A 26428-nucleotide genomic window follows, 5' to 3' on the forward strand; every position below is an offset into this window, starting at 1 on the left:
TCTACACTAGAGAGTTTTGTAGACAAAACTGGGGTTTTGTCAACAAAACTCATGGATCATCTACACACAAAATGCGTATCATCGACAAAAAATATTGACAAAAAGGCCATGTAGATGGGACCCTTGTGTCACAGAGTGGATTAAGTATCGGAGGGGTAGCTGTGTTAGTCTGGATCTGCAACAGCAACAAAGGGTCCTGTGGCACCTTATAGACTAACAAAAGTTTTGAGCATGAGCTTTTGTGAGCATAGACTCACTTCATCAGATGCTGGGGATCTGATGGATCAAGAGATCGATTCACTTTTATGTGTGTATGCAATCTGCCGACAGAAGTTTTGTTAGAACAGCTCTTCCAACTGTAACTTCTTTAAACAGATGCTTCTAGTGTGCACATACCCTTAGGGTCCAACCCGCTTGCTTATGCTAAAATAAGTGGTTCTTGAGAATGACTTCTGAGGAGTCTTTGTGAATGCACAGATTGGACAGTGCTTGTTCATCCAAGGAAATATGTTGGAAGATCCGCATAGTCAAAAAAAATCTCCAGGCTGACGAGATCCAAAGAATAGTAACAGAGAGGTAGCCATGTTTGTCTGTTCTCCAGCAAAACAAAGCAGCAGAAATGTAACACGTTAAAGACGAACAAAATGATAAAATAGGATAGAATTTGATTTGGCAGTTTTTATTGCATTTTTTTTCTTTTTGGTCCTCTGTACTTATATATGTCAGTCTACACTGGAAATGAAATTTATCTGAAGAAGTGGGTCTGTCCCACGAAAGCTCATCACTGAATAAATCATTTTGTTAGTCTTTAAAGATCCAAGGAGTTTGTGGGAAAAAAAATGTGATTTGCAGAGGAGTGGAATGAGGGACAAAAGGAGGCTACCAGCATGTTTTTCATATGAGTAGACCCTCTCCATGAAGAAGAATGATATTGCTGTATTGGGTCAGCCGACCCCCTTCCACCAACTTGCCCCAGGTGGATTTGAAAAGAGTGGTCCCTCCTGTCTTCCCTCAACTACATGTTTTTTTTCTCATTTCTGCTTTTAAAAAAATCTAAAACTTGTGGGATTTCTTCCAATTCCCTTTGGTTGACATGAGGTTGGGGATTTACTGTGGCCCTAAGGTTTTTTGCAGAGCTTCAGTGGCATGGCAGAGGAATAAGTTTGGATTGAAAATCTAAATTTTCTACACAACCCAGATTTTTATATGGAACATTTGGCCTGTAAACACCTTCATTTTAAAGTTACTAATTTGCTAGGAGCCAAAACCATTGATTGATGTTTCATGGGTGATGTATTGTTCGCTTGAAGTCAAAAGGACAACTAGTAAATTCAGTGGAACCAGGATTTCATTCCCGATTTTAAAGGTTACAGTCACTGATTACAGTGTAAGTTTTTCTCATGTACTTTAATATTGCTGTGTTATTTGGGTCAAACTGAATCATCATCTTTATTGTTTAATTCACAGGAATGACTTGGCAAAGAGAATTTTAGATGCTGGAGGTAAACTCAGAACCTCACTTAAGGGTTTTATTATTAAACTGTTTAATAATTTTGATATTATATACTTTGGCAATAAGAAAAGGCAATACTGGCAGTGTTCAGTCAGCTGAAAAATGTAATTTTTTTCAGAATGGCAGTTAAAATGCAATATTAATATATATTTAGACATTTTAAACCATTTGGAGTATTTTAGGAATGCATAATGCATACGCACCTCACTCTTTCTCCAGGCCTTCCGGAACATAGATGATTGAAATAGTGTGAACCTTTGAGGACCTTTTTATCTGCTAGCATAGGTTAGAGCAGCCTTGAGACTCAAATTTGGCTTCCAGCAACTTGTGGTGGACAGTAAGCTGGTTATACAGCCACCCATGACCCTTTCACCTTCCAGGTGTATTGAGTGATATTCTGGCACACCTGGGCTGTGTCTACACTAGCCCCAAACTTCGAAATGATCACGCAAATGACCATTTCAAAGTTTACTAATGAAGTGCTGAAATGCATATTCAGTGCTTTATTAGCATGCGGGCGGCTGCGGCACTTTGAAACTGACGCGCCTCGCTGCCGCGCAGCTCGTCCCAATGGGGCTCCTTTTCGAAAGGACCCCGCCTACTTCAAGTCCCCTTATTCCCATCAGTGCCGCAGCCACCTGCATGCTAATTTGTGTGGCCATTTGGAAGTTTGGGGCTAGTGTAGATGTAGCCCTGGGGATATAGCCTGTAATACTTATTTTGTAGTAGTAGTTTCTCACTGTGTTATACGATGTCATGCTATTTAATATCAGCGTAAGGGCCATGTCTACTCTAGCACTCTTCAAAATGGCCATGAAAATGGCTATTTCAGAGATTACTAATGAGAGGCTGAAATGCATATTCAGCACCTCATTAGAATGCCGCTGGCCACGGCTCTTCAAAATTGCTGCTTTTCACTGCTGCGCGGCTTGTCCAGACAGGGATCCTTTTCTAAAGGACCCGGGGAACTTCAAAATCCCCTTATTCCTATCACTATTTCAGCACCTCATTAGTAATCTTCGAAATGGCCATTAGCATGACCATTTCGAAGATTTGTAGTAGTGTAGAAGTAGCCAAGAACATATAAAATGTACTTTTATTTTCTTTTTTAAGTTGAAATAGTTTTGATTCTTTTAAATATAAGATCTTATATTCAGCAATATTAGGATCTGTTTCCTACACATAAGCTTTTAGGCTTGGCATTCTATCTAATAGTACAGTTCTTGTAAAATGTATTTTATAGACTATGACTTGCAAGTAGCTATTACTGAAGCGTTATGCAGAATGACATCAGAAAAACAAAGAGGTGAACTGGCCCGCCAGTGGTTTTCTATGGAGTTTGTGACCAATGCATTTAAAGGAATTAAGGACTCTGAGTTTGAAACAGTAAGTCCAAATAAAAGTACTGAATATTTTCAGAGTAGAGAATGTCACATTACTTAAAGTTGCTCTGCTTCTTAATAGGATTGCAGAAAATTTCTTAATCAAGTGAATGGAATGCTTGGAGACAAAAGAAGGTAAATTATTATTGCTAAAGAAAGAGGCTTTCTGCTTGGAATTGAATGGCTATTCAGAAAGAAAAAATGTCACAAAAATCCCTTTTTAAATGAATTCTGAGCTGAGATTATAGTAGCAGATGAACAGGCTGTTGCTGTGTTGCAAAATTCTCCAAGATACCATGCACAATTATAACATTTTAGAATCAATAAATAGCAAGTATGAAGCAAAATCCTAATGGGTTTGGTGTGTGTTCATTGCTGTTATCTTTTATAACTAGATGCTGGGTTTATAAAATGTCTAAATTCTTAGTTGTGTGGTTTTTTTTAAAAATATAGCTTAAAATTAAGGTTGTTAGGAAACAACTATTACAAGAAATACATACCAAGAGCATTAGAGTTTTTAAAATAAAATAAAAAAACACGAAATAAGAAACAAAAGTATTCAGTTCTCTTTCTTTGTTTCCATTCATTTGGAGCCAAAGTCATACATACACTGTCTGCAATCACATTTTTCATGTGTCTATTGAAGGATTCTTAGATGTTCTAGTCTTGGGAGAAGGTAGCTCTCTTCGGTACTGTGGGTCAGATTATCATTGATTCCAGTAGCCCTACACTAATTTGTATCACATGAGAATCTGGCTATGATTCCTTTTTTAGACTCTTTAGACTAAGATAATGCAACATGCCAGATTAATACATGCTGGCATTATCTTCCAATGATAACGTCTGTACACAGATGATTCTAGTGGAGAGGTAGCCTGTATGTGTAGGATTCCATGGTATTTTAAGCCACTTCTCTAGGCATTGTGTATCTTATGTAGAAACTCCTTTGTGGTGTTATCCACAGAACACTGCATGGGTACAAAATTGGTATCCCCATCTGCAAAAATGATCAGTGGATATCCAGGTCTGCAGATATAAAGCGTGTAACTGCAGATTTGCAGGGTTCCAGATGCAAAATTTGTGTCTGCATCCTCAAAAATGAACGGTGAATATCCATATCTGTAGATGCAGATAATCATGGATATCAGGTGGATATCTGAGAATTTGCAGGACTAATTATCCAGAGGCTGCCAGAGGAAAACACTTCTAGATGACAATCCTGTTGGACAACTAAGTAATGTGGGTAGCAATCAAGGGCAGGGTCTAAACAATAGACCATGATGAAGAGTGGCTGGGCAATGGGCCCCCATCTCAAAGAGAAGTGGTGGCACCAGCCTTGTCACTTAAATGCACTTGAGAGATGGGAAAAGAAAGGGACTCAGCAGCAACAAATTACTCAGGAACCGTTACAAGCATAAATGTATTTTTGTTATTTTGTGTGGGGGAATGTTTTGGGTAGTCAACTCTCCTTGACTATTCTGTTGATTGCTTTCAATTCTTTTTCTCTAAAATGGAATATTTTCTGAAGAGGGGAGGCCATTATTTTATGGTGTCCTACTCCAGGTATAAAATATTGAAAAAAAATTGCAACAAGACGTACTAAATATTTTTCTTGTAGGGTTTTTACATATCCTTGTTTGTCAGCAAACCTTGATAAACATGAGGTAAGTTGTAACCTCACTGTGAGTTATATAGATTTTCCCTTAACAAAACTAATGTATAGTTCTGTCTGTAAGTAGAGAACAATTTGGAGTACATAGAGAGTAAACCAAAGATTATTTTGAAGAGCTATATAGGCATTTTGTATGTATTTAAGAGTTTTTTTTAATTTTTAGATTACCTACTTTTGTATTTGTTACAATACATAATTTTGAGAGCCTCCTGTTGCTACTAAGCTAACTTTTAAAATATATTTTAGCTACGTATACCTTTGGATGAAAATCTTGAGGAATTTTGGATAGATTTTAATGTCGGTAGTCGAAGCATATCCTTCTATATTGCAGCAGATGATGAAGTAAGTAACTTTCAATGACCGACTTAAAAATATTTTTTTCAGACAAAACAGTCAGAAAAGAGATGTTCTCAGCACTACAGTGAAATTAGAGAATATATTTTGAACTAGTATAGTTCATTTTACAGTAAGTGCTAAGTGGAAATACACAAGTGGTATGTCACTTATTCTTAAAACATAAATATTATTTGAAAATGTATGGCAGGTACCAATGCATGGGATTATTCAACAAGGCTTTTGCATATCTGGAAATGGTGGGCCATATTCGTACTATGTTTATACGTACAATTTGCTGTGCAGTTCTGTGCCTAGCTTGTTTGAAAATCTCTTCTTCTGAGTTGTCCATCAGATAGACAGTGTCGTTACTAACTCATGAGCCATAATACATCTAATCAGCTTCAGCTGGGATTCTTTCCCTTACTGTATCCTTTACATTTATTCGTATCAGATGGGTACAACTTCAGTATAGTAAAAAAAATTAAAGGACATTTTAATGCAGAATTTCCCTTTTAAATCTAATTTACAGCTGTTCATTGCTGACTGGGTCTACACCAAAAGTTCTGGTTTCATCTTTGGAAATGCCATTCACATCAAAGGAATTAGAATGGGTACTTCTGCTCTTTAAGGCTGCGTCTACACTTAGGAAAAACTTTGAAATGGCCATGCTAATGGCCAAATCGGAGAATACTAATGAGGCACTGAAATGAATATTCAGTGCCTCGTTAGCATGCTGCTGGCCGCAGCACTTCAAAAGTGCCGTGTTTCACTTGCACATGGCTCGTCTGTGCAAGGATCCTTTTCGAAAGCTGATAGGAATACGGGGATTTCAATGTTTGCAGGGTCCTTTCAAAAAGGACTCCCTGGTAGAAGAGCCACACATGAGTCAAATACAACACTTTTGAAGCGCCACAGCCGGCAACATGTGAAAGAGGCACTGACTATTCATTTCAGCACCTCATTAGTATTCTCCAATTTGGCCATTAGCATGGCAATTTCGAAGTTTTTCCTAGGTGTAGACACGGCCTAAGTGTTATTCCACAGGGTTTCTAACATTTAGATGAAAGTCAGTATGTTGTGGAGATAGTAAATTAGCAACTGTATTTTCTCACTACTGACTTCTAATCTTTTCATCTGTTGCTTTTGGTATACAAGGAAATCCTTTATATGATTGGTTTCCTTTCCCTGAAGGAAAACTCAAGAGTTGCTTAAGTTGGAGTTTTCATCAGAAGTCATTTTTTTGTGTTATGGGGGCTTCTGAAATTAAAAAGTCTAAGATATTCTTTAGGGCTATGTCTACACTATGGTGACCTTTTGAAATAAGTTTTTCTGGAAGATCTCTTTCAAAGAAACTTCTTTTGACAGAGCTCATCCACACACAAAAAAGCAGCTCAAACAATCGATCTCCTCTTTCAAAAGAGAGCAGCCACTTGGCCCCCGCTCTTTTGAAAGAACAGCCTGACAATCGAAAAAAATCCAGCACCATGAGTACTACTTTTTCGATAGAAGGGCCCCTAAGGCATCTACAGGTTTTTTTTCTGAAAGAATCTTTTGGAAAAAGCTGCTCTTTTTCATCTGGGAGAGGAAGAGGGACTCTGGAAACCAAAGTGCTCTGTTCTTTTGATTTCATATCAAAAGAGCACATTTTGCTGTGCCTACATGTAAGTGCCCTTTCGAAGGGGCGAAAATCTCGAAGTTTGGCTTTTGAAAAAGCAGCCATCGAAAGAGCACCCGCCGCCATTTTTCAGATCAGCATTCCGATCTGCTCTTTCAAAGTGCCATCAAGGTCTTTCGAAAGAGAATGTCCATACGACTCCAAGCTGTCTTTCGAAAGAAGGAAGGGAGGAAATGCCGCAGATGGGGTCCCATGGCCAACAAACCCTTCCGGGGCGGCAGCCAGCCACCTCCTTTAAATGGCCCCTCCCTCCGCTCTCCCCTCTGCACAAGCTGATTGCTGCCCAGCCTGTCCCAGCTCAGCAGAGCCCACTCGTGCCCACCATAGAGGCCCAGCGACAGCTCCTGCAGGAGGATGCCTTCATCATGGACGCCCTGCTGGCAGTGCTGTGCACCCTCGCCATAGCTGCACACGAGCTCATCGGGTGGCTGCGTGGTTCCCCCAAGGCCACAGGGCTCCCCCCACTGGGGCACCACCAGGTGCCCCTCCGGGTGCCCTGACGCCTCTAGACCCACCCCAGCAGCACCGACTGGTGGGAGCGCGTGGTTCTAGGGGAGTGGGGTGAGGAAAGGTGGCTGCGGAACTTCTGCATGTCGAGGCAGACCTTCGATGAGATCTGCCACTGGCTCACCCCCACACTCCAGCAACAGGACACCTGCATGTGGCCAGCCCTCACCCTGGAGAAACGGATCGCGATTGCCATCTGGAAGCTGGCCACCCTGGACTCCTATTGCTCCGTGGGACAGCAGTTCGGGCTGGGCAAGGCCACTGCCGGGGCTGTACTTATGGAGGTAGGGCGGGAGCGGGGGGCTGGAGCAAGGGGAACCCTCCCCTGCAAGGGGCCAGATGGGGCAGGGGCTGGACAGGAGGGGGTGGAGGCTGCAAGGGCCAGGGGCCGGATGGGAGGGGAGCAGAATGGGTCTGAGGTGGGGGGCAACGGCCGCCACACCTGCACTAGAGCATGTGTCCCCCTTCCTCCTTTGCAGGTCATCAAGGCCATCAACGCAATGCTACTCCATAGAGTCGTCCACCTGGGGGATGTGGACAATACCGTCGCTTGCTTCCAGGACGTGGGCTTCCCGAACTGCACTGGCGCTTTGGATGGCACACACATCCCCATCCGTGCCCCACCACACAGTGCCGGCCAGTACATCAACCGAAAGGGCTACCATTCGGTGGTGCTGCAGGCCCTGGTGGACGTGAGGGGCCAGTTCACTGACCTCTACATGGGCTGGGCCGGCTGCACCCACTATGCCTGGGTCTTCCAGAACTCGAGCCTCTGCCACCGCGTGGGGGCTGGCACCTTCGTCCCCCAGAGGGAGATCCCTGTGGCGGAGGACATCACCATGCCGCTCTAAATGGAGGCAGATGCGGCATACCCACTGCAGCCATGGTTCATGAGGCCCTACACTGGACACCTCGGCCCCACCCAGGAGGTGTTCAATGAGTGCCTCAACCATGCCCGCAACGTGGTGGAGCGGGCCTTCGGGAGTCTAAAGGGGCGGTGGAGGTGTCTCCTCACACGACTGGAGGTCAGGGTCCCCGACATGCCCCAGGTGGTGGGTGCCTGTTGCGTCCTCCACAACATTATGGAGGGAAAGGGGGCCTATGTCCCCGGGGGCGGCCCTCCAGCTGGCGCTCTCTATTAGCAGCCGTGCTCCGCCCCCATCCGCCAGGCCCACCAGGACGGCCACCTCATTCAGGAGGTCCTCAGGCAGGCCTTTGCCGATGGCCACCTCTCACCCGCACGCACGCCGACATCCCATGCACTACCATCCCTGCCACCCCCACCCCTACCCCCACCCCCACCAGCACCGCACCCGCACATCCACCAGTCACCAAGGAGCACAGCACAGAGTGGTGAATAATAAAGAAACATTTATATAACTTGGGTGTTCGTAAATAATATGTACGGGGGGAACCTAACTTGGAGGGGGGCAGGGTGCTCATTGCAGGGCAGGGGTGGTGGGCCACAAACCCCATCGGCCCCTGGAGCCCCTGGGTGCAGGGTCCCCGGTGGGGGAGAGAGGCTGCTGGTAGCACCAGCAAATATTACCGGCAGGTGGGCCTGGTGGAGGCGGAGGGGGCAGGCTCGGTGGGGGTGGAGGGGGCAGGGCCAGCAGTGGGAGATGCCCAGGGGGTCAGGAGGCGGGCCACAGTGACCGTGTGCTCCCGCACAGCATGGCCAATGCCCTCAAGGGCGTCCAGCAGTCTACTCCAGGCCACCCTCCGCCACTCCACGTTGGCCCGGGCGAGCTGGAGGTGCTTCTCAGCCTGGCGCAGGGTGGCTGGGTCTTCCTCGGCCCTCTGGGGGGCTCTCCAGCCATGGCCCTGACAGCGCGCTGCCTGGGGTGGAGTTTGGACACCTCCGACAGCTGCTGGCGGGCTCTCCGGGACGAGGGATGGCGTGGGGCTCTCCTGGCCCACAGATGGTGCGGCTGTGTGGAGAGGAGGAGAACATGTCAGTAGTGTGCCCCAGATGGAGGGAATTCAGCTGTGGCCTACCCGCCCAAGCCCACCCCATGCCCCCCCCACCCAAGGGACACTGACCCCTCCAGGGAGCACCGTCCGGGCTCCCAGCCTGGGTATGATTCCAGGGGTCTCTCCCGCAGGTGGCCCTTCCCGGCCTGCGGTGTGCGAGCCCCAGGCACCATCCGACACCAACTGGCCGCCACCTCTGTGCGGCTTATGGTGCTGTCCACTCGGGGCGGGTGCTGGGTGATGCTGGTATGGCACCGTGGGGTTCCGCATCCCATGTGTCGGCTGGTCCGTGTGTGGGCTGGGACCACCGGTTCTGGGTGTGGGCACCTAGCCGTTGTGTCGCCCCCACCCTGTGGAGTAGGTGTGCGCCCCTCTCTGGATGTACCTGAGGGTCCCTCGGTGAAGTCTGGAGATGTCCGGCCCTTGGTCGCCTGGCTGGAGGAGCGGGAGAGGTCATGATGGTCAGCTCCCCCTCGTCGCTTGACTAGTCCGTGGTCCCCTCGTCCTCCTGGGTCCCCGATCTGGGCTGTTGCTCCTCCTCTTTCTCTGGCTGCAGCTCCTCCCCAGAGGTGTCCAGGAAAGCCACAGGGGGTGAACTCTCCTGGGGCCCCCAGATGCTCTGTAGCTCCCTGTAGAAGTGGCACGTCGCTGGTCCTGCCCCAGAGCATCCAGCCTGGTCCGTGGCCCGAGCATATCCCTTGCAGAGCTCTTTTGCTTTGGAGTGTACCTGCTCCATGGTGTGCTCTGGGTGGCCCCGGTGTGGAGGCCCATTGCCGGGTGGCTGAAGGCTGCAGCATTGTGCCGCTTCACGCCCACGTAGTGCAGTACGTCCTCGTCCTGCCAGAGGCCGAGGAGGTCCTGCAGCTCCCACTCCGTCCAGGAGAGAGCCTTGCGGGGACTTGGAGTGGGTTCCACGGGGCTCACGGGGGGGGGGCGGGGCGGGGCTGGCTGGCTGGCTACTTGCCATGTGGCTGCTGGAGCGTGTATGCAGGCTGCTCCTAGCACGCTCTCAGCTTCCTGCCATGGGTTTCCTGCGTGCGTGCGGCTTTAAGGCAGCCGAATGCAGGGACCATAGAGCCCTGCTGCTGCCAGCTGGAGCGGTCCTGTGCTCCAGATGATTGGCACCATGGGGGGCCTGTATTTCGAAAGAGCGGACCATGGAGCTTCTACACATGTTCTCTTTCGATTTATTATTTCGAAAGGGAGCGATCTTCCTGATACGGGATCGGGGTTCAGATTTCGAAGTCTGCACCCCTTTCTTTTCATTTTCTTTGGAAAGGCGGGTTTACACGTGTGGACGCTTCTCCCGCTCTTTTGAAAAAGGGCCATTTATTTCGAAGTTTTTTTGCACGTGTAGACACAGCTTTTACGTGTAGATGCTCCACAGTTTTTTTTCAAAAGACCTTGCTAGTGTAGATTCAGCCTAGGTGAATAAGCATATGACCAGTATACTTGGTGTCATTCTTTTTTTTGAAAAAAAGTAAATTAATCTAACTTTATATCTTAAGAAAAAAGAAAATGTGCATCTATCTGCCTATAGTAGCAGCTGAATTTATCTACTGATGTACTCCAATATCTAAATAGTGATGTATTCTTTACCCACCTGCTTTCTAAACTATAATTATTCCAAAGTAGCATAGTGATCTGACCCTAAAGTTGATCCACCATACTGCAGTTGGCCGTCCCCTCTGCCCTGACCCTGGCCAGGCAGCCCATCAGCAGCCAGTCCCAGCAAGAAGTGATGTTTAAGCGAACATACTGATTATCTGAGTGCTGAATAATATGACTTTAGCAGTACTACTTCTGCATGCATGCAGTACTCCCAGAAGGACCCCGGGGAAGGGCATTTTAGCTTTATTGATGAGTCATAGGCTAAGATTAATTTTTATGAATGATCTTCAAGGTAGATTGCATGCATTTTTATTCACTTTATATGCTTCTACTTTGTTCTTATGTATAGATGGAGCGGGCTTTCTATACTACATGACATTCTCTTCATATTAGACAGATTTTTTCCATTTTATTGCAATAGTTTGTAAAATATTGACAATTCACGTGTAATTTGTAGTAGAATTATGTGTTGATCCTTCACCACTAGGAGGATCGAGTGAGTATTGCATTTCAGAGACATACCAGGGAGAAGAGAGCTTGCCAAAGAAAGTGGAGAGTGTTTTCCACAAGTATGGCTGTGATGGATTCCTGGACAGAAAAGGCAGAGCTTGTCCTAAGAGTACTTTTTAGAAATCTGTTCATTTATTCTCTATTAGAGGTTAGCTATTATGTTCAGCAGTTAATGGATGTGTTACGGTTAATACTCTGAACCCTCCTAAAGTTTTTTTTTAAATCTTCCATTGCTCCATATTATTTTACACTGTTGCCAGATTTCATCATATCTTATATTAGTGAGTTTCAGAGTGCAGGTATGAGAAATATATTTCCGTTTTTAAAATTAGTTTCTACGTTTCAGCTCTTTTGTTCAGAAGACATTCTCTGCATCCATTTGTTTGTTCTGAATTGATGGATTTGAAATATTAATGAAAAATTTTATGTAACATATGTCTTTGTGTTCCAGGATGTTACAGTTAAAAATAATTTTAATAATGCACATTTACATTGATTTATCATTTAATACAAGTTTTTATTTTCAAACATCTTGTTTTTGTTGAGGATCATCAATGGGAAACAGTCAGCATACCTGAAGAAGAGGTAGAAATGTACAGTCTTGAAGGTACCAACACATATGAATGTATTCTTTTATTCCTTAATTATTGCATCTTCCCAACTATAAATTAAGTTGGTATTCTGAGTTATTCTGGATGAAGTTCGCAAGTCCATAATCAGCTCTTAAATGAGCAAAATTCTCGTTGCTTTCAAGAACTTCAAATGTGTGCCATTTAGTGATTTGCCTTTTAGTTGTGCAGTTGCTCTGCTAAATGCATGCATAATTTGCTTTTGCAGTTACTAAAGCAGTTACAAAAGTGTCTAATTATGATATCTTTGCAACTACCTGATTTGCATAATTAATCATTTAAATATGTACATTAAATATACAGTTCTGACTTTTTTTCAAAATGCTATAATATTATATATAAACATATATTAAGGAAAAGCCCGCAGCATGAAAAAGGTGATGACTTATAAATTATAAAACTGTTTGAATCCTGATTTATTAAATTATTGCAAAAGTTTGATAATATAATGGTAATGCTAGAATTTAATTGGGAGCATGAGTGAGTCAATTAACTTGTTCTGCTGTCATAATTATCGTGATAGAATATAATATTAATTTGGCTTGGTTTCTTCAGTGCCTTGTAGACACTTAAACTGTTAAAAAATGAGTGCAAAATGTTATCCGATTGGAGTTCTCTACTCTTTATATAAACACTTTCAACATTTTACACACATTTGTCATTTTACCCTGGTGTACACAACAACACAAAGTGCAAGGGAGTAAAGAATCTGCCTCTTTTTTCTAGAAAGTTAAAACAATTTAAATAATTAAACTGTACTTTCTACAGTATTTATTAATCAGCCTGAAAATACACACATTTTTTAAATAATTTTTAAGGCTGAAGCACTTTATTTGTTACAAAAATACAATTTTTCAAAAAAAAAATCATACAGTCGAGCATCAAATTGTTTCCTTTAAATAAATCCAGTTTATTTTAGATTAGAGAGCAGTAGGTGGGCCAATTAAAAAGTCTACAATTCAGCTGAGTTTTATGTACTTTCAAGTGTGAAACAAGAAGTGTTTGAGCCTAATGAATGCTTCATCTTGCAGAAAAAGAATCAAAAAAGTTACTAACAATAACTCTAAAAAATCCAGTAACTGTGGGTAATCAAGAAGGTGAGCAACTGTTCCTGTATTTTGATCCTGTCTTGGAAATCATGGAAGTGACCAGAAAGGTTTATGGGGCAAATAAATGTAAGGTAAGACTTCTCTTACTTTTTCATTATTTTCTGTCCAGTGGAAACAAAAATAACACTTCAATGTACAGCTCCTAAGATTTTGTGTGTGTGTGTGTGTTTTGTTTTTTTATTGATAGAGGTTGAATTGCTCTAGGTTGTACTTTCTGGTCCGGCAACGTGCATGGTCAGGCTTGATTTTGGGTAAACAGATGTCCACTTATCATTGATGTTTCCCTAGGCCCCATGAAGTTTGTTTACAGCCACCAGTTCTGGCTGTCAGTGTTCTGTGCAGTTATTAAATTCCAATTTACTCCTAAATGTTTTTTTAACAGCCCACTAATTGTTAGTTGGTAATGTTGCTAGACAGTATTGACTTCCTGTGGTTCAGCAAATTTTCTAGGTTGTCACTGGTCAAGTACAGAGGGTCCTTGACTAGAGAAGGTCAACCTGTACTTGGTATTTATTGAGATGCTCACTAATTTTTTTCACAACTGATGCTGCAGCATTTACATTATAAGGTTTTCTGTTTAGCGTAATAGCTTTTAAAGTTTACTGAAATTGAATTTTATGGTTTATAATGGATATTTAATTGGAGATGGTAGAGACTGAGTCCAAGATTTACAGTATTCCATGTCTGAAAAAATGTTTGAGCAATTATTGGATATGTGCAAAAGCAGAAAATGTATGCATATGGCCACTTAGCTGTGCATTTGCCATGTATTTACCATTATAATGAGTACAGTCCTCATAACTGTGCCTGCAGACTAGCAACTAGGTAGATACATGTGTGTGTTTTGGAACAGGAACCTTTTCAGTCTTTTAATCTGGACCTGAATTAATGTTAAACTGAAGAATTAGTTTAAATCAGAAACAATACAGACCTCTGTATACAATCTTGCTAATATGCCTCAGGATATTAGCAGGACTAATATGCCTCACTGTGATTAGGAGGTGCTAGTCCTGCTCCTTCTCCATATCATTCAGTCTCTGGCCTCTTTACTAATCCCAGTCATGATGATTTTCTTTTTATTAAGTGGACGTCTGTCTACTAGGAATTACACTATCATCTTTAATTTATTTCATGTAGGCAATAAAACAACAGAGAGATGCCCTAGATCTGATATCCTCTGTTATGATATTGTCTTTTAACCATCCAGTCCTTTCCAGGTGTCTATAGCTTGGCCATACAAGTTTGCTATATACTAAAATTGAATATACAGGCTCTCTATCTGGAAGCAAATTTTAAAGAAAGTCACTTCTAAAAGTCTCCCCAACTGCCAGAACTTTGGGGTAAAAGAACTCATGAGGAGCCGAGCTTCTTGACAGCAAATGCTACTGCTGTAGCAGTGCTGTTAGTGGCTCCTATGGAAGCAACTGGTGCTACAATTCCCTCATAGCATGTTGTTGATCATGTAGGTGGTAAAGTTTATTAATTTCCTGCTGAAGAATGCACCGTTATATTCATGGAAAGTCCACTACTTTATGAGAGAGATGACGTAAACAATATCAGTCATACTATTCTTTCTCTTCCCCAAATCATTGATACCAAATCTAATAGACTGTTGCAAGATTGAGAGGAAACCACCAAAGCATCACTGTTTCCTACTGAGTCTCTCACACACAACTAGGATTTGACTTCTATCATTCCCTACATCTTCAGAGAAGGATAATTTGTTTGATTGTATAGCAGGGATATTTCACATTCATATGTAAGAAATATAGTTCACTGAAATACATTACAATGAAGACAATAAGAGTGAAATTTAGAAAGAATCTATGAAATCCTTTTCTTATCTAAGGAAGAATAAAAGAAAAATGGATAATTTTTTTTCATCACAGAAATTCCAAACTGTTGTTTTTACTTAAAATAGTCTGTATAGCCTATATAGCTCACAGGGCAATGTTAACATGTAATTGGTATGCTTTAAATATTTTTTACTGCATCATAAATCAGGTATTTCTGAAACTAGTGCATGAATTGAAAAATGAGCACTGAAAGATAAAGCTCCAACTCTGAAAAGCAAAAAAGTGTCAATTATGTTTTTTTTAAATTCCGATCAGTAGAGATAATGAGCAGTTTATAAGAATTAATAAGAAGCCAGCAGTTTCTTTGATCCAAAACTCCTGTGGAATTCCACATAGATTGCCATCTGCCTTTGGATAGCTTACAATTTCCTAGTCTGAAGAACTTAATTCCCTATTACTTGTGTGGGTTATCCAACTGCTCTTCTCTAAGATCTGGCTGATGAAAGAATTCATAAAAAGTTCATTTAGTGCAAATTTGAAGTTTTTTCCCCTCTATTTGGGAATAACCTGAGTTGGGCACCATATAGCTTTATGAACTTAATATTTTGTGATTCATATAGAAAAAGATGAAGATTAGAATGTTGAGTAAATATATATCTTTACATTAATTATTTGGTTTGTAGGGCTTTACCAAGAAGCAAGCTACATCAGTTGCCAAAACTTCAGTTCATATAATTTTTGATGAAAGTGGATCACAGGTACATTACACAGTTTTGGTGGAGAAATTATTTTAATCCTGGGGATTTTAAGTCCCAAATCATGTATCTTTTAGGGGCCTTAGACAGTTGAAGGAGGAATGAGGCTGTTATAAATGTTGTATTATGTTATATGAATTTCTCTATTGGTTGAAGTCATCATGATCCCAGTGACAGTCATATAATATGGTATTTCTCTCATGTGTTGATGTTCTACAATGGCTACCAGTTTTCTTGCTTATTACCCAGTTCTGTTGTAAATCACCAAAAGAACAGAGACGTTTTTAAGCCTGACAATAAATGTTTGGAAGATAAGTAACCTTTTTTTTTATTTTGTTTTCTTAAATAGGAATCGTATATTTACTTTTTCAAAAATCTGCAGCATCGTACAAATCCATAAGCAATTGTGGGAGTCATGGTATAAACAGAGCTCCAAGAAGCTGCTGGCATTTTAACGACTCAGTTGTCTAACACTTTTATAGCAAGGCTAGGCAAATGTATATAACACTGGCAGACGTCAGTGCACTGTTTGCAATAGGACTCCAGCTGCTGATATTGTAAATGGACCTTGCACCTACTGTTAGCAACAATGGAACATTTTAGGAGGAAAATGTAGTATGGATGAGGTCAAAATATAAAGATGAAGTAAGGGGTGAAAAAAGAACTGTGGAGGAAAGCATTAAAACTTTCTCAGTCAAGACCTCTGAAAGCAAACCAATCTCAACAGAGGTTTCAGTGCCCTACTTTGCTTTTTATAATTCATTCTTTATTTTTTCCTTCACCTTTTTTGTGCCACCTTGCAAGTAAATCCCATATACACCTTCCAAATAGTCAGGTAGTCATTGAAAGAAACTGTAGTGGTGGACAAGAGTCACATACAAAAGATTATTAGCAGTGATAAAGCCATCAGTGTTAATTAATACCAGTTCTTGCAAACTCTTCCAGTTGTCTAGTCACAGTTCATGTGAAAAGTGTAATTAAGGACAATTGGGTTATAATTTATGTAGAAGTTTTGTGGAATTGTGTGGGTTTTTTATTTTAAAATAGCATATTAAACATTACATGGGATGTCATTTTATCCCCAAAATACTGAGTAGGTTCTTGTACCAGAAAGTCAGTTGTCACCTTGCTTGAAAGAAAAATCGGAAATGGAAGGGAAATCCAGTAATTCTGTGAAAGAACAACTTCTTGTACAACAAAAGAATCAAAATAAAAAATCTAGGCAAGGGAACTGCAAAAATATTCAATCCAGGGTAAGTCTGTTTTTATCAAAACAGAAATAGTATAGCATAAACAAAAGTTAACTTAAATTATTGACTATAGCACCATGACTAAGATATTGTAGTTCCATTGTAGGTCATAAATGTGAAGATCAGGAGGAACCATCATGATAATTTATTCTGACCTTGCAGGTTATAGAACCTCACCTACCCACACACTCAGCCACATCTCTGGGTGACTTCCTAAAAGGCTCAAATCATAATTTAAAGGATTTAATTTAATCAGAATCCACCATTTACTCTACTTGGAAAAAAAAAACAAATGACCATGCTGTGTAGATGAAGAAATCTCTCCACATGGTCTATATCAATCTGATCTGGGGAAAATTCCTTCCCGCTCCTAAATATGATGATCAGTCTGACCCTGAGCGTGCTGGCAAGACCCATCAACTGGATTACTGGGAAAGAATTCACTGTAGTAAGTCAAAGCCCTCCAAGAGTGAAAAAAAAATCTTGGACTAGGGAGGAATGACTTTGGATCCCCAGAAGGGAAAGGGGATGGGCTCTGGCTCCACCCCAGGCAATTCAGCATGGCCAGCAGCCAAGAGCCCCAGAGCTGCACCAATGAACCGAAGTTCTGGTGGCAAGTTGAAGGGCAGCCAGGATCCCAGGGATCCAGCAGCTTCCCCTTTTGTTCCCTTGCTGTTGGCAGCCCTGCCTGTAGCATCTGGTAGCACTGCCGACGCAGCACTTCAGTGTCAGGAGTATTTGCTACTAGGAGAATGGGTATGTGCCATTGTAGGCAACCTCATCACACCATTTCCTCCATAAACTTGTCAACTCTTGAAATCAGTCAGGGTTTTTCTCCCTATTGTTCCTTTTTTGAAGGCTGATCTAGAACATCATTCCTCAGTTGGTTAGAAACCTACATCCTAATTTCAAGCCTATATTTTCTGATGCCAGTTTATATCCATTTGTTCTCACGCCAACATTGGCACTAAATGCTAATTAACAATAAGCTGTGTAACTGAAGGTTAACTATCTTTAGCTTTTTGGTTTGCTTGGTTTAATAATTAATAAATAACGTAAATGATATTTTAAATAGGTCCCTTGCAACTCTGAGAAGTATCTTTAGAATGTTTTCTTAATTTTTTTATATATATTTGTGTCTCCCATGGTAGACGGAGGTCTAAGTACATTCTAACCCCTTGCAGGCCTGTTTAATAACTCTCACTATTAACATTTCTCATTAGAGACAGATCTCTTTCCCACATGAGCTTTTAGGTGCTTTTATACACACACACACAGTGCAGTTCTGAGTACGTGAGAAGTCTATAATGAGGATCAGCATTCCTTGTTCACACAGAGCACAACTGTGTGGATCTTCCTGTTCACAGGGGATATTGTAAGGTGGGCCATGGGAGAAACAGAATCAGTGACTCAGTGACTACATGGGTTCACTGGTCATTATCCCACAAAATGGTTCTGCAGCCTTAACCTTACAAATGTAGCAAGTGACTGTATTGCTGCATAATAGCCTACTTGGTTGCTACTGACACCAATGAAACTCCTTGTAGTCATCCATTTAGTAGTGCTATGTACTGAGAAGATTTGGCCCTAGCTGAATTACTTTAGAAAATCCCAATTCCCAATCTCAGTTACAAATTCCATGCCAAATAAAACTTACATTTTTTGTACCTTCTGTTAGTATTTAACAAGTAAGACTTTAAACATTGCCATCAGTGCAGGGTGCATAAATTGAGGTATTGATGGTTAAAATATTGACTGCCTTCAAGAAATAAAAAAAAAACCTTTTGTGTCCTAAGGTATGGTATTAAAAAATTTTTTTTATGCATTTCAAGTTTACTACACCTATTAAAAGGAAAGTGTCTGAAGCATCAGTGATTGTCCCAGGAAATGGTAGCTTGCCTCTGAGGAGCCCATTAGTATTTGTCAATACATGTAAGCTGATATTTATTTTTAATTTTAAAATATGTTTACATTAATATTTGTACTTCATTTATAGTTTAAACTAATTTCTTTACCTGTGATACTATGTACTGGTATTTAACACCTTCCTATAGAAAAACGCACATTATGTTACCATTGTCAGGCATGAATTATAATGTATGTGGAGCTGAAACAAAGCTAAATGTTATTCACGGTATGTTATTGAAAGACCTGAAAAGATTTTGGAGTGAAAAATGTAAGGAATTTTTCCACCTTCATTGTCATATCAAGTATCATTTTTAGGAACCTTAATAAATAGAAACAAAGAAAGAGAAAGAAAAAGAAAGAGAGAGAATATTGGGCAGCATTTTCAGGAATCACAGTGAAACTTCTGCTTTTCCGCATTTGTACACAAATCAACCACATTTCACTCTTGTCTTCTTGACAAGGCACATTACCAATTTTGTAACAGTCATTCAACGGCACTTCTTCCCTAGCACTTTTTTGCATATGTCTTTAAGAACAGTTTGTTTTGCTGGCTGACAGGGCATGGGAGCACTGCAGGCCTGGACCTGCTTTCCTGTGCCCAGAGTTGCTTGTATTCTTCTTTGAGTAGTGTCCCTGTGACTGCTTCACTTTGAGTGTTAGAGCATCCTCGTGCCGATGCTTGGAGATTCTTCAATAGCTGTGGTTTCCCACACCACACATGCACTGTAAAGCCTCCTCATGCTATCTGGTGCATATGTAGTGCGGGCTCCACAGTTCCTTCTCTACCATCCTTGGCAGCCGGTGGAACCCTTCTGCTTTCTGAAAAACAAAGGCAAAAACTTAGTTAGCTCAGTTTAGGTTATGTATTATCTGTAGTTCATTAGTTGTTTCTAAGGGCTTGTCAGAACAGGGCCAACGGGCTTAAGAGGTACCTGTACGAAAAGTCCCTTCAACCACCAACCCTGGAGCAGTCTCCCACCTGAAAGGCACCGGACAGAGGTACTGACACCATACATCCCTCTACCTCCTAGACACTGGCCCCAAAACTGGGCACCTCCCCATCATGTTCCTGGCCTTCAGCACCATTGATTCAGGCTGCAACAATTGAAAAATCTGCCACACCATCCTTGGCACTATCCAAAATGGTGTTGCAGAAATGGGCACGTTCAGAGCTGAGCTGCAAACAATTGGCACTATCAGTGCCATTGGCAACACCATATACCTCCATGCCAGTGCCTACTCCTAAGAAGTCTTTAGTGCAGCTGACTCCATCCACCTCGACACTGGATGTGGCACCCCAAAAGCACCATACCAGCTCATCTCACTGATCCGAAGCGGCAGTGGACCTGGCACAGAGAAAGTTGAGGACCAAGGTTCCACCGCATGCCTGCTCTGCACCAGAGAGACAGCACCGATACATTACAAAGGTGCCTCTCTATCCCACTCCATAGTGTCGGAATGGATGGAACTGAAGCGGCCCCATGCAGATTCTCCATCTGTGGCCTGCATGGTGCTGACTGCGGTACCACTGGCCTCACAGCACCATAGATCCCCGGTTCTATCTCCATCTCCGTATCCCTCTGGGTGATCTGGGTTCTCCAAGGATTTGCATGGCAGACCGCTTTCCCCCAGTGAGGGTGGTTCAGACCACAGGAATGTATTCTCCTCACAACACTCCAGTCCTACCCACTCACACTGGGAGGATGCCCACATGCCTCTTACCTATCTACCTTCACCTCCTCTGTGGTTTGACCACCACTGCCTATCTCCAACACATCATGCCGAACATTGACCTTCATGGGACTCAAGGTCACAACAGTCCAGATATCACCCAGTCCCATCTACTACTTCTAGAGACCATCCTGCTTCTCCTCCACCCACAACCTCAGCCACGTATCCACGTCTCAACACTCTGATATGGAGGATTCCATTTCTGAGGTGAAGACAGGTCACTTCTGGCCAATGACTTCTGGTCCTTCCAAGAACTCTTTTGGAGACTTGGTCTTCAGGCAACACATTTGCATAGCACTGCGCTCTGTCTTTGATCGTTTCTTCCATTCAAGCGAGTCAAGCAGTTCTGTCAATTGTAATCATTACTGTGCTCCAAACCCACCTCCAAAGCAACTGCTGCTTTATAGTCACCCAAAAGTGGAGCACCCACAAGGACACTACTCGAAGAAGAAGATGATGATGATTCTTCAAGATGTGTCCCCCCCATGGGTGCGCCCCACTTCCCTTCCTCAATTCCTGCTGTGGAGCGTCCTGCTCTATTTGTTAGGGTAGGGAAGGAATGCAGGGGCCTGTGCCATGCTCATGCCAGATAGCATGAGGAGGCACTACTGCACATGCACAGCGTGGGAAACCACAGTGACTGAAGAATCTGTGAGTGCCGGTGTGAAGACGCACTGATACCCAGAGTTGAGCACCCACAGGAACACACATCTCGAAGAACCATGGTTACTGCACAAGGTTAGTAACTTCCTCTTCTCCTCAGAAGGGAATCACCGATGGAGGAAGAAGTGGAGGAGAACCCTTCACTTGTCACAACCAGCCTCTACCATTTTCCCACTATAAACTCACTTCAGCAGTCTTTCATCACTTGCCTCTTTCCTTTTACACAGATGCTGTGTAGGAAGAAGGCCAGTAAGAGCTGAAATGTGGTTGGAGAGGAACTAGAGGTTGGGAAACATTCATTGATCTTGCTTTCTCACATAATCCCCTCAAATGCACGGTGTCTTCAATGCTATGTATAACATACAAAGCTAGGAATTTTAAAGTTGCAAAGTATTCAAAAGTTACGAAATGCCAGAATTCAGGTTGCCTATGCTATCTTTGGTTGACTCATCTGTGTATATTCATTATGATAGAGACTTTAGTTCCTTGATCACACACTGTCTTTGCCACTTTCATATACAGAATCCCTATCTTCTTATCTAGTCCAGCAGTGTAGCTTTGTTAATTTCACTGGCATTTCTTATTTATACCCGAGTGATATCAGACTTAAGCTAAAATTGTTTAAAACTTTATTGAATGAAGGTAATGGTGAGAAACAGCCTTTAAATGTTGTGATGCCAGTGGAATCACAATAATTATTATGGGTAAAAGTAAAATTTAACAAGTATCTGATTTGTTTTCAGCGACTCCACGAAAGGCCCGCTTTAAACTGCCTTTGCAAATGATGAGCTCTTCTGAAAAAAGTAACATTATCAGAACACCTCAGAGTGGAATAAAGAATTTGGATCTAGAGCAGACTGGACCACATATATCTTCTATAGCTAATTCTCATAAAAAGCATAATGTTTCTGCAGAAAAAGTAATTAACCTTTATTTATTCTGGTTCTTCTTAATTTGTACTTTAGCAAGCATGTGTTTGTAATTACTACTTTGCTTTTTAGAAAAGAATAATCCATTTTCATCTTCATAACAATTATGGGTCACATCAGGTTTTTTGCTGCTACAAAAGTGGTCATGCAGATCCCCATTGTTATCTTTCCCTAAATCCCTTCCCTGCCTTATTTCAGACTCATGCTTTCACTTGGCTAAAATCAAGCAGAACTCCAACTGGCAAACAAGGATACCCTTTAAAAATATGTTCGTAGTTGTATCTGTGTTGGCTCTAGGATATTTAAGATATAAGGTGTGTGAGGCAACAACTCATCCACCCTGCATCTGTTAAAGTGTTCTGAGATCTCCAGTTCATTGCTCAAGGCTGATTTTTACCTACCCTCACACACTGACAAATTTAATTATTTGAGTGGTGGCTTGTGTGCATGCTTGCCACATGTACTAGTGCCTAAAGCTTATCCCTTAGTAGTAGCCATTTGGGAGCACTCCTACCATACCCTGGAGCATTGCTTCCATGACCTGGTATAAGGGGCACTGTGCACTCCCCACTGCCCTCAGTTCCTTCTTGTCACCAGTTATGGTGCTGAAATCTTTTGCTGCCTTCATGCAAGCTTGTTATGTTCTTTATTTAGCTGTAGACAATAGTTCTAATAGTCAGATCCATTATTAGTAGTTAGCATTAGTCATTAGTGTCAGGCTGGAAAGCTTGCCCTGCACTGGGACAGTTCCAAGTTCAAGCCCTTCTACCTTTGCAAGTGTCTTAAGTACATCACTGACTGACTGCAGCAGCTACGTGTGGTGTCTGAGTGAAGGACACGTCAGCAGTAGATGACGCATTTGTAAATTGTTCAAGACCAGGACCAGATGGGAACATGATATCCATCTTCAGGGTGTCCTGATGGAGTTGGCCTTGACCCCAGGCCTAGAGCATCCTTTTAGCTCCGTGACAAGCACCAGCCCCCTTTGCATTGTCATCCACGAAGGCTAAGAAAACCATGAAGGGCATCTCCCACCTCCTATAAGGGAAAGCAAAGGACACTGGACAGTGCATTAAAATATCATCCAGTGGAAAAGGTTTCCCCACAGTTCGAGAATGAGTGACTCTCCTCTTCTTATTTCCTTATCCCAAAGGCAGGCTATTACCCATTATAGGCTTGTGCAACCTTAAGTGCTGTCTACAAATGTTGAAGTTTTGCCTGATCGCCGTAGCTTCCACTTTCCCCTTCCTGTATCTGGGAGACTGGTATGATACCCTTGACTTAAAGGATGCTTACTTTCAAATTACAGTCTTCTCTGGCCACAGATATTTCTTCAGATTCACAGTTGAACCGGATCATTACCAGTTCAGGGTCCTTCCCTGCAGTCTGCTGAAAGTCCCAAGGATGTTCCCCAAATGCATGTCAGTGGTTGCCACTTACCTAAGGTGCAGAGGCATGGTCATATACCCATATCGGCATGATTGGTTTATCAAAGGTCACTCTAGTTTGGAGTTGTGACACAGCATATAGGAGCTGCTGCGCCTCTGCACGTGAACACAGAGAAGTCCCTGTGCAGTGATTAGAGTTCATGGGAGCAGTCTTGGACCCGACTTAAGCTCAAGCATTCCTTTCATTAGAAAGATCCCAAACACTTTCAGGTCTAATTACAGAGGTGTCTGCCTTTCCCCTCACCATGGCCAGGGTTTGCCTTTGCATGTTGGGGGCACATGTCAATGTGCCCATATGTGGTGCAACATGCAAAGCTCCATAAGATACCTCTCCAATAATAGCTCATTATCAGTGTACTCTCAGTTCTTGAACAGCCAACAGATGGTTGTCTGCATCCCCCACAGATTCTCACTTCTCTGCAGTGGTGGACTAGGAGAGAGAATGTTTTGCAATGTATTCCATTTGACAGCCCTGTTAACTCTGTCAGATTGGTAACAGACACTTCAGATATAGTTTGGACAGCTCTCATCAGCAGCCTCCAGACCCAGGGAATGTGGACCCTACCAAAAATGCTATTGCACATAAATAAATGTGGTCCAACTGGCTTGGGCAGTGTTCCTACAGCACCTATCCAGCAACACAGTGAAAGTCCTTATGGACAATTCAGCTTCAATATTCTACATCAACAGGCAGGGAGAAGCTTGTTCATCAGCTTTCTGTCAGGAGGCCATGCAGCTCTGGGTCTTCTGCAGCTCAGGTGACATTTGGCTGGAGGCATGTAACTCTTCTAGAACTCAGAATCCCCTATCGTCTTGCCTCAGCTGGAACTTCTCATCTCACCATGAGTGATCCCTACAGCTGGAAGTGGCCCAAAAAATCTTCCAAGAGTGGGGGTTCCCTGGATCAATCTGTTTGCCACAAGGTAGAACAGAAAATGCCACCAGTTTGCAGCAAGAGTTTAACAAGGCCTCTCTCTCTGACACCTTCCTCCTGATGTGATCCGGGGATCTAGTGTACGTGTTTCCACGGATTTTGCTCATCAGCCTGACCCTGGTAAAAATCAACAGTGGTGAAGCACAGGTGCAGCACGCTGCTCAGCCTGGCTCTGTATCCTTCTTGGCCCCTTCGCAGGCATGTGGGCCTTCTACCCCAGCACAATGGTCTGCTCCTACACCTCAGTCTTGAATTCCTATACTTCTTGGGGTGTATGCACTGTAGCTAGTACAGGAAAAATTTACCTGCTTGCAGGTGGTCCAGTCAGTCTTTGTGGGAAGCTGGAAGTCATCCATAAGGTCAAAACCTATCTGGCCAAGTGGATGAAGTTCTCTTGGTGGGCACTGGAGCACAGCATTTCTCTGATACACTTGATGGGTTAAGACATTCTCGAGTACCTGCTACACTTCCAGGGTGAAGGTCTCCTACACTCCTCCTTCAAGGTGCAGCTTGTGGCCATCTTCACGTTCCATGAGCTAGTGCATGAGCAGACTTTTTTTCCCCTCCATGATACGGCTGCCTGAATCCTTACGGGGCTAGAACAAGTATTCCCCCACAGATAAGGGACCTGGTCCCATAATGGGACCTTGACTTTATAGTTTCCAGGTTCACTGCACCACCCTTTGAAGCACTTAGTTCCTGCTCCATATCCCACTGATCCCAGAAGGTGGCATTTCTTGTGGCAGTAACATAGGTCAGATGTGTCTCAGAGCTCAAGTCATTGACTTCAGACCCACTGTACACTGTCTTTTACAAGGTCAAGGTTCAACTGCTGCCCCACCTGGCTTTCCTGCTGAAGATCGTGTCCTGTTTTGACATGGGCCAAGATATATTCCTACCTGGGCTCTGCCCCAAGCCTCACAAGGCAGTGGAATAGAGTCCCCTGCATGTATTGGATATTCAGCAAGCTCTGGCCTCCTATTTAATGTGTACCAAGCCCTTTCAGAAGTTGAAACAACTCTTTGTTGTCACTGCAGACTGTATGAAGGGCCTGCTATTGTCCTCACAGCAGATCTCTAACTGAATTACCGTGTGTGTACACATCTGCTATGACTCGGCACAGGTACTCTTGCCCCAGGTAATCTGTACCCACTCCACTAGGGTCCAGTCATCCTTGGCAGCTCTCCCAGCTCATGTGCCCATCTAGAACATTTGCAGTGCCATGACTCTGTCCTTGGTCCACATGTTTATGTCTGACTGTGCCATCACTCAGCAGTCTAGAGATGATGCTGGATTTGGCAGAGCTGTGCTTCAGTAATTCCTGCCTAGCTCCCGGGCTACTGCTCAGAGTCACCTATATATGGAATGGACATGAGCAAGAACTCAAAGAAAAGACATTTACTTTTTTGTAAATGGTATTCTCTGAGATGAGTTGCTAATGTCCTTTCCACAACCCACTCTTCTTCTTCACTGTCAGGATTCCATCAAGAAGGAACTGAGAGTGAGGGGAGCACCTTGGAATACTAGGAACAGTTCCTTATGGGTACTGCTAAGGGGAAAACTTCCAACACTAGTGCATATAGGGAGCATGCAGACACACACACCTATATGTGGAGTGAGCATGAGTAACACATCCCAAAGAACAGCAGTTACAAAAAGGAAACTGCCTTTTCCTCCCTTCCCATTCTCATGCACAGTTTGTTAATGTTTTTTATCCATTGGAATCTCCAGTTCAGTCAGCATAGTAGTCTCCGTATGCAATAGTGTTAAAGGGCTAATGAGTTCTTTTGGACTAATAGGTTAGTTCTACATTACTGATGATTCGTGATGGAAATATTTAAATTAATTTTTTAAATTGTGAAACAGTCTTTCTTTGAAGTGATCACATTTTTACTACAAAGTTTTAAGGACAATACGAATTGAAAGAAATAGTGGCAGTAAAGATATGGTCTAATTTTATCCAGCCTCTATCTCTGCAATTCTATCAAAATATAACAACCAAAGATTTTTAGTGCCAGATTTTTAGACAATTTAATTTCTGATTGTGTTTCTGATTTGGGAACACATTTACCACAGAAGTTTGGGCAAATCAGATA

The 26428-nt window shown here is 42.8% G+C and overlaps 1 protein-coding gene across 7 annotated transcripts in view; it reads left to right on the forward strand.

The window, feature by feature from the left end:
- Positions 1–26428, forward strand: part of SYCP2 (synaptonemal complex protein 2) — a 109747-nt gene that overhangs the window by 35640 nt on the left and 47679 nt on the right. For 6 of the 7 annotated variants that reach the window (XM_075011708.1, XM_075011709.1, XM_075011712.1 and 3 more), the window contains 11 exons: positions 1468–1502; positions 2757–2899; positions 2978–3030; positions 4514–4559; positions 4814–4909; positions 11727–11787; positions 12841–12989; positions 15398–15472; positions 16567–16722; positions 18552–18651; positions 21765–21940. In XM_075011708.1, the coding sequence (XP_074867809.1) occupies positions 1468–1502; positions 2757–2899; positions 2978–3030; positions 4514–4559; positions 4814–4909; positions 11727–11787; positions 12841–12989; positions 15398–15472; positions 16567–16722; positions 18552–18651; positions 21765–21940 (1090 nt within the window). The remainder of the gene's footprint in view (positions 1–1467; positions 1503–2756; positions 2900–2977; positions 3031–4513; positions 4560–4813; positions 4910–11726; positions 11788–12840; positions 12990–15397; positions 15473–16566; positions 16723–18551; positions 18652–21764; positions 21941–26428) is intronic. The other variant, XM_075011710.1, reaches the window with a different exon arrangement.

The sequence above is a fragment of the Carettochelys insculpta genome, chromosome 17 (assembly GCF_033958435.1).
Source record: "Carettochelys insculpta isolate YL-2023 chromosome 17, ASM3395843v1, whole genome shotgun sequence".
NCBI lineage: Eukaryota > Metazoa > Chordata > Testudines > Carettochelyidae > Carettochelys > Carettochelys insculpta.